Below are 8,763 nucleotides of genomic sequence, written 5' to 3'. Positions count from 1 at the left end.
TCCCTGTGTTGAAGTTTCCAGCATTGAGCTTTCTTATGCCCAGGTTTGTTACAGTGCCAGCAAAGTCCCTCAAACATCTCTGAAAGCTGACCTTTTCTGGCCTTGAATCCTGATAACTGTACCAACCTTAGTACCTCTGTGCTGGACTTAACATAGGATTCGAATTCAAGAGCTCTGGCCATTGCATCCTGCATAGGAGAGGGGTGTGCTTGCTTTACTTGTATCTTCAGTTGTGGACTGTCCAAGGCGTCTACAAACTGATCCCTCAGCAACAACTTAAGGACATCGGGTGGTGCAGTTGGGTAGGCCTTGTGTGCCATACTTTCCAAGTCTTGTGCCAGTTCTTGCAGGCTCTCCCCTTTAGCATGGACTCTCGTCCTAAACCTAGCCCTGTATACTTCAGACTGATTTTGGGTTCCATACCCGAGTTCTAGAGCAGCTACCAGTGCTCTATAGTTGTGCCTGTCATTTGCTGACAACTGTCCAAGTATTTCCAGTGGTTGTCCCTTCAAGCTCGTTGCCAGATATACTGTTTTATGCTCCTCTATCCATCCATTCATCTCTGCCAGGAGCTCAAATTGTGCTCTATATGCTTCCCACGGTGCCTTCCCATCGAATTCCTGTGGCTTCCTTTGCACTAGATCACCCTGGCAACTGGAACAAGAAAGGAAACAAGAAGTACAAATGGAAAAGCTTAGTAAATTTCAAAGTGAATTAAATTCCTTAAAGAATGATTTACTGTTTTTTACACAAGGAGGATATATTAGCCATGGACCTAATCAGCCCCAGACAGCAGGAAGTCCCTTCCAGACCCTGCAGCTAAACCCTAATGCAGACATTATCAGTCCTGTTAGAAGTCAAATCCCAGATATGAATGTCAGCAATAGGCTGCTGTAGTCTCTCTTCTTGTTCATTTTCTGTCCCCTCCAACCACTGCTGTAGTCTCTCTTCTTGTTTCTTTTCTTTTTCCTCCAACAAATGCTTGTTTATTTTGCTGTTCGAGCTACCACTGTTGCAGGTTTTCTTGCCACTGCTGTAATCTCTCTTCTTGTTTCTTTTGCTGTTCTTGTACTGCTGCCATCAAATCTGCTAAGCTGTAGTTTGATTTGCCACTTCTCGTTTCCATCTTCTTCTTTTTTTGTCCCACTCTCTGACACCAATTTGTTACGTCTCTGTGTTGGTTTGTTAATTTTCCGTAGAAATTCTTTCCGAAAAACTTCAGCAATACAAGTCCTTCCTTAAATAAAACTAGTTTATTCTTTCTCAATACAACTTTATAATACACAGAATTTCCACAGTCAATACGTTTGCAATCTCGATAACAAAACACACACTTTATAATACCGTCACTACCGCTCATTTGACTCAATTATCTGTCTATATCTCTGTCTATATACAATTATTATCTCCGCTTTATTTGCCGGGCTTATATACTAAAATAGAGGGCGCCTATAAAAGACTAGAGTTGCCAGGAAAAGTTAAGATCCTTCGAGAATCTCACGACGTGTTACCAGAGTCACGTGACTTCCGCTGGCTGAGGTTCCGATTTAATAAAATCTAAATAAATAATAAGTAGTTTGAGATACATTACTTTCATTACAATTTGCAGTTTGAAAAGAAAATATCAATCTCAAGCATAATCAATATTCTATAGTCATATTTATTAGAATAAATAAAATTATTGCTGAAAATATTGCTTTGTCCAAGATCTGCACATTTCCATCACACCTTCTATCCTACAGTCTTAATATTGTTGTAATTGTTTCTATTGTTGGGCAGGTTCTTTTGGACTACTTGATGCAAATAATCCAAAGTCCAGCAGACTAAGTTATAACAAAAACGTTTTATTTCTTCAACTACAACTTCTTCGGTTAACTTGCCTAAGCCTACTGAAAGACTCAAGTTTACACTGGATGTAACACAACAATTTCACTTATTTGTTAACTTTTGACATACTATTGTATTCTCTCTTATCTCTCTATCTTCGTTTAAACCCAAACCCACAAAACTGAACTAGCTGAATAATTGGCTGACAGTAACAGACAAACCGACTAAAAACGCACTAACTCAATAATAAACCGAATTACAAATCAATGATCACATACTCTAGCCTAACTTGTGTTTAAAACTACTCATATCGTATCTTAAACTTTCAAGAATATTCTAGTCATTAAGTCACGCCCAACTCTCTCTTGCGAATTAATAACATAAACGTCTAAATTAATATATATATAGACTACAGCAATATTTCCTTGTAAGTTTATAAGTTTCACCTAAAAGCGCCACACTACGTTACTTTCGGTGATGACAGACTTCAATACAAAAATTTTAAATGGTGTAAGTTACCGATTTGATATTATTGTTTTTTATTTATATATGTGTTCACTAACTGTAACAATTACATATCATTATAAAATTGTTAAAACAAACATAAAGTTAAATATTTATCAAACAAATGAATAATGTCATCAAAATACCACATAGGCTAACCTGAGAAACCACCATCTTCAAAACCATCATCTTGGTCTGAATCTTCTTCTGTTGACTGTTTGGAAGCAAGAATATTTTCCATTTCCAAAAACTCTTTGGCATATTCTGAACTAAATGTGTAGTCGTCTTCAAAATCTGGTGCTCTTACACTACTTATTGTTGGCGTCTCCATAATCATTCAATGACAAACTGTAAATGTTAATTTATTTACACTTTACGTTAATTTTGTTATACAAATTGTAATCTTGTGTATTTTATATTTAACATTAATCTGTTGTTTTAGTAATTCATCAAAGAGCCGAGTTTTTCTTCTGGTGTACTCTGTGAAACCAAATCTGTTATTACTTATAAACAAGAAAGGTTGAATACAATTGTTTTTTGGAATGTGTGAGAAAAAAATACATACTCACAAGTTAACAAAATTAAAGGCTTGCTACATACAATACCAGCAGAAAAATGGATTAGACAGACTTACTTCTAGCATCACTTTATAGTTGTCATTCTTTATAATCATATAGGTAGCAAATTCGAAACAGATCTTAACATGGAATACACATAACAGCAGAGACTAAAACTTTGCGTATAAATAACTTTCACTGTTGGAATAAATCATTTGAATCCTATTTTTCAAAGACAGTTCGTAGCATAAGATACCACTATCGTGTCGTATCTTTTAGACTATCATAAGCTGACTGAAAACTAAGTACAGTGAAACACATTGGAACACTGTAGATGCAATCAGAAATGTGAATATATTGATCTTCTGACGTTTTCATGCCACGAGGGCACTTTGTTGAAAGTATTGATTGTGCTGAGTCATAGTAACAAATTTCTTGACAACATGGCCTTTTGAAAAATAAATTTCTTGTTTAACAACAACAACGACAACAAAAAATTGCATATTGAACAATACATACACATATTTGCATGATTATAATAATAAAACACAATACATTATAATATTTGGACTTAAAAGTTAACAACATTTATGTTTTTCTTTATTTTTTATTTAAAGCTGATTGAGAAATGCATATGTTTGTATATAGCATACAGTTTATATGTATTATATGTATGTGTGATTATACAGACCATTTGTATCTGTGATTGTTATCCACGTGGCACTTCTCAACTTGATCTTGGCGCTAATGATGTGGTATTTCTCTAACAAAATGGCGAATGTGTGTGTGTGGTTACCTCGAATGTTTCCGCTTGTGATTTATTTCTTTGTGAATGTTTATAGTGTCACGGGAGAGGAAGCATGCCACCAATTTGGCGGAGGACATGTATACCCACAAGAAACAACTAGAAGTTTAGGACATTCTCTACACTGGAGCAAAGCACAAAGTAAGTCTAGTTAAAAAGTAAAAGCAAATGTGGGGCGAAGCTCCCCTATCTCGATAGCTGTTTGTGCAGCGAATTTCATATTCAAATTTCAGACTTTTTTGTATGTGTGCACCACTCTTTATAGTAAACGTAGCATTAGATTTAAATTACAGAGGTAGACACAAAATTGTTGTACAATACCTGAACTATCAATAATTAGAAAGAAAAAGCATATCATTATTCATTTAGGTACAGGATTTAATATTAAATAAATAATGACTACTTTTACCTTACTTATAATTATAGGAATCCTTGCACTGTATTATATTAGTAATATTACTATTAAATATTAAGTGTGCAAGTAATGTTACATTTTCACATGATTATATGAGATAGGCCTAGGTGAGAAGTAACATTGGTTTGCCATGATGGTAGGATAATTAGGCTAATAACTGATATGATGTTATATATGTATATCCAATCAGTATCAAAACCGGCACCAGCCTGGGAAGGAACAGCGGTAGTCAATGGAGAATTCAAGGAATTGAAGTTGTCAGACTTCAAAGGGAAATATCTGGTTTTCTTTTTCTATCCTTTAGATTTGTGAGTATAATATTTTAAATAGTTGAGCTTATTAATATTATGCTGTAAAACTGAAATCATAAAAGAGATGTTACAGTTTATAATATAAGTTTAGTAATAAGTAATTGTAATAAGCAGTATATTACATCTGATGAAACAAGTGACTAAACCAGGGTTATTTAATTCAATATTTCTATGACATATTTGTCTGTCAGAGGCTCATACAAGCTATTTCAGTGACTGTTAATAATGCACTGATTGACCCATATATAGTTTAATGTGCTTGTACTTTATAAGAGATATTTAAATTTAATATATCTGTGTATTTAGGTATTTAGTTCATAGTATGTCTAGAACTTAGAAGTATAAAGGTCGATCTGCTTGTTACAGTGCTAGATTAAAAATGTTAGTTAAAAACTTGCCTTTTTTTTTCTAATACTAACAGTAATATTTTGTTTTATAGTAAGGTTATAAACATAATTTAGTACACACTTTTTATAATGAAAAAATCTCAACAAGCGTCAAACATAGAAGCTTATTTGCAGTTGAGTTGCAAAACAACGATAAAATACTGTTGGAAATACATACTTTTTTTTCAAGATGTTTACAGTTGAATATACAGTCAATGGTAATGGGTTCTGTAAAGCAATATGTTCATGAAAAGTTTTATTTTCACATAAATTTCTACTATTGTTGTTGATGATTTTATATATTGTTAGAAAGGCCTAATTGTAAGCATCGGTTAGTCCTAACTTAACTCTGGATAGATGAGTTTATAACTCCAGTCTTAGCAATAAATTTCAGCATGTTGATTGTAATTCTAGCTAGACCAATATATACATACAATGTTAGTGTCTTCATATACATAGAATTCAATCAACCTAACTCTCTGGATCTTGTTTATACACATTTCATTTATCTATTTAATTTTCTTGTGTTCATTATTATTAATATAAATGCATCTTGGAATATACGATCAATGAGCTTGGGGAGTATTCCAACTTGATCCAAAAATCTTTCTGCAACTTTTGCTCTTTTTTTTGTGGTAGTCTTAAAATATTATTAGTATTGGAGAAAATTTTTACAAATGGTAGTTTTCTCCAAATCAGACTATTCACTTAGTTAACATAACTTTAACTTAAGGACAACAAGGGACCTGTTGGTCCATCTTGGTTGCCCCATTCACTAAACTAAATTAAAAGAAAACACTCAAAGCCAGCTCTTATCATCAAAACATCCATCAAGTCTTCCCTTAAACTCCTTTAAATTCACTGCATACACCACATCTGAAGCAACCCACTCCAAAGGCTAACCACCCTATTAGAAAAATAAAACTGTTTTATTAAAGATGACTCCTACCCTGCCAGAATTTATATTTGTGTCCTCTAGTTCTACTATTCTCACCATTAAATATGAAGAATTCTATCAATTCCCTTAACAATCTTAAACGCCTCAATCAGATCCCCTTCTAACTCTTCTTTTTTCAAGAGAAGACAAGTTCAGAGATCTTAACCTGACCTCATATGTCAACTTTCTATCCTGTATATCATCCTAGTAGCCCTCTGAACCTTTTCAACAATTCAATTTCCTTTTTAGGTAAGGAGTCCAAGACTGATTACAATACTCCAAATGTGGTCTAATCAGTGGCCTATATAATGAAACTAACCTCTTTAAACTTCTATTCAGTACTTATGTAGCTACAACCTAAAAATTTCATTTGCTTTGCCACTAGCAACAGGACACCACTCGGATGGCTCAAGAGACTGATCATCCATTACACCAAGATCATTTTTTTCCATAGCACTGTTGGGGTTGTTCCATCAAAATTATAATTGTAATTCAAATCATAACCCATGTGCATGATCTTGCATTTGTTGCAATTAAAGGCCATCTGCCATTTATTCACCCAACTCACCAAATGATCCAAATCCTTTTGTAAAGCAGTAGCATCCTCATAGCCAGTAACACCCAAAACTGTATACACTTTAAGTAATTTATTGGCCATTCCTTCATCTATGTCATTGATGTAAGTCAAAAAATGAGCAAAGTTCTTAACGCTGACCCCTCAGCTGCTCCACTTGTGACATTAATCCAGTTTGACTGAACTTTGTTTCTCTGCTTTCTTCCATCCATCAAGTTGTCTATCCATTGAGCCTAATTATTCCCATGTATCTACAGAGATAATTTTTTTAACAAGCCTTTTATCTCATTGAAGGGGAATCATTACAACACTAATTATTTCAGCATAGAGCATGTGCGGTCCCAGACACCTAAGGGCATTGAAGACTTGTTATCATTTAGCCAAATTCACAGCTCATCAATGAAAGAAATGTGTGATAAACATGAGTTAATGACTCGTGCTTTGAGGGAATTCTTTTTTTTCAGAGGGTAGTAATTACAAGCCCCTATCACAAAGGAGGTTCAATGGGTTATCCAGTCCTGTTGAATAGTAGAATCACACACTGATTTCTTCAGTGTAGCACATGTGTGGAGCTGGAGATCTAAGGGTTATTGCTCTGTCGTGTGCAAGGTACTAAACTGTGGTTTATCAAGTCTCCTGTTTGGTTTTTGCAAAGAAGGCAGAAGTTAATTAGTGAGATCATAAATAAGAGCAAAGTTTCACGGAAGCAGTGGTCGGTCAATTAATTAAACAAAACAGCTTTGATGTATATTAAACTTTGTGCTTTTTCTGCTTTAAAGATTGTGATCAAGTTTTAAGAACTATTCTTCGTTCAGAGTTAGTAAAACCTTTGAAATTTATGGTGATTTCACATTTTCATTACCATTTCAAAAGTAGATCAGTAAAGTAAAGATTTAATAATTTTATGTGTATTTCCTACTTTTTTTGTCTAGAAATTATAAACTTAGAGCGAACGTGCTTTTCACATTTATGTTTTCAGTACTTTTGTTTGTCCAACGGAGATCATTGCCTTCAGCGATAGCATCAATGCATTTCGTGCCATCAATACAGAAGTTGTTGCCTGTTCTGTTGATTCTCCTTTCACCCACCTAGCCTGGTAGGTATTAATTAGTGCCATCAACTCTTTATCTTTTAAAATTTCATAGAATGATTTCCTGTTTTTAATTTAGTCTTCCTTGTTGTGTTTTGAAGATTTATATGTTTCTTTTTCAATTTAATTATACTTATTGTGCATGTATATATTTAAATGCTTTGTTTTTAAAGTTGGTAATTTGGTGAAACAACTCTGGAGACAGGAAATTTTAGTTGTCGTGGTTAGTTTAGGAATTATGTAAATTACCATAGGATTGTGTTAATTTCAGTTTTTGCATCTCCTGCATTCAGGATTTGAACCCAGTACTGCTTACACATCAGGCAGATGCTGTACGATCTCAGTTAAAATTAAAATTTAAACACCGTTTTTCTCTGAAGGAGTGTAATGCACACATATCTTAATGTGTCCCCCTACATAGATTGCCATTGAATTGGTTTAATTCATGTTAAGCCATTTTCAAGTTTTGGTATCTACTGGCTCTACATAATTAGATATGGGATGTCTCCACTTAACAGTAAACACATAATATCGGTATCAATGTTTAATGTTAATACAGTTTTTGTACTGTTAGTTGAGTACACATGTTTTTTATATCTTGTAGGAAGAGACATTTGTCAGTTATAAGCAGTGATCCTTTACATTGTGTATGAAATATCTAAAACTATATGTTATGCCTCTTTTATATATATATATATATATATATATATATGTTTCACATTGATCACTAATGATTTTCATTCACTAATTGCAGGATATAATTTACTTGTATGAAACTATCTCTAATACCAAAAGCATAATTACAGACTGAGTAAACATTGTGACGTATATATCTTTCTTCTTCAAAATGGTTATAATATGCCTGAGTTGTCTTAAGAGTATAGCCAAGTCGCACAGGAAATATGTTCAGTGTTGACAATATCTTATCACTGATGGAATTAATTGAATTTCATTCTTGACTTAAAGGTTTTTAATACCAAAAAGAAAGATTATTTAGTTTTGCTGTGAAAGTGGTTTCTAGTATCATTGGGATTTTTTTTTAATTAGTGCTTTTATAGTGCATATAAACAGATGGGTTTATTTCTGAATAGTGCAGCATATTCATAAGTAAATTAACGATTTACTTACATATACATATAACTTACATATATGTACATATAACTCAGTAGTTCTTGTGCACACATACATGCAACAGAGTGTTACTAACCATTAAGGTAAAAAAGTAGCTTTGTTACTATTTGATGTAAATATATATATATATTTCACATTTCGATACTTATATCGGTTATCCATTACCGATTGATTGTAAAACTATCACTACTTACAGGTATTATACACTGAATAAAGGCTACCTCAA

The 8,763-nt window shown here is 33.4% G+C and overlaps 2 protein-coding genes across 4 annotated transcripts in view; one reads left to right on the top strand and one right to left on the bottom strand.

Annotated features, from left to right (window-relative positions):
* The window catches only part of LOC106461253 (coiled-coil domain-containing protein 181-like), a 20,918-nt gene extending 17,745 nt beyond the window's left edge, over window positions 1-3,173 (bottom strand). The window contains exons 1-2 of one of the 3 annotated variants that reach the window (XM_022388121.1): window positions 2,966-3,173; window positions 2,491-2,679 (exon numbers count right to left, since the gene is read on the bottom strand). In XM_022388121.1, the coding sequence (XP_022243829.1) occupies window positions 2,491-2,668 (178 nt within the window). In that variant the 5' untranslated portion in view covers window positions 2,669-2,679; window positions 2,966-3,173. Of the gene's footprint in view, window positions 1-2,477 lie in introns of all 3 variants that reach the window. The other 2 variants (XM_022388122.1, XM_013921061.2) reach the window with 2 other exon arrangements.
* A 405-nt stretch (window positions 3,174-3,578) lies between these two features.
* LOC106461257 (peroxiredoxin-4-like) overlaps window positions 3,579-8,763 on the top strand; it is a 10,226-nt gene continuing 5,041 nt past the window's right edge. The window contains exons 1-3 of the mRNA XM_013921064.2: window positions 3,579-3,834; window positions 4,299-4,416; window positions 7,296-7,412. Coding sequence (XP_013776518.1) covers window positions 3,636-3,834; window positions 4,299-4,416; window positions 7,296-7,412 — 434 coding nt within the window. The 5' untranslated portion in view covers window positions 3,579-3,635. The remainder of the gene's footprint in view (window positions 3,835-4,298; window positions 4,417-7,295; window positions 7,413-8,763) is intronic.

Source organism: Limulus polyphemus, unplaced genomic scaffold, assembly GCF_000517525.1.
Source record: "Limulus polyphemus unplaced genomic scaffold, Limulus_polyphemus-2.1.2 Scaffold922, whole genome shotgun sequence".
Taxonomy (NCBI): Eukaryota; Metazoa; Arthropoda; class Merostomata; order Xiphosura; family Limulidae; genus Limulus; species Limulus polyphemus.
This window is presented reverse-complemented; position numbering and strand designations above follow the sequence as displayed.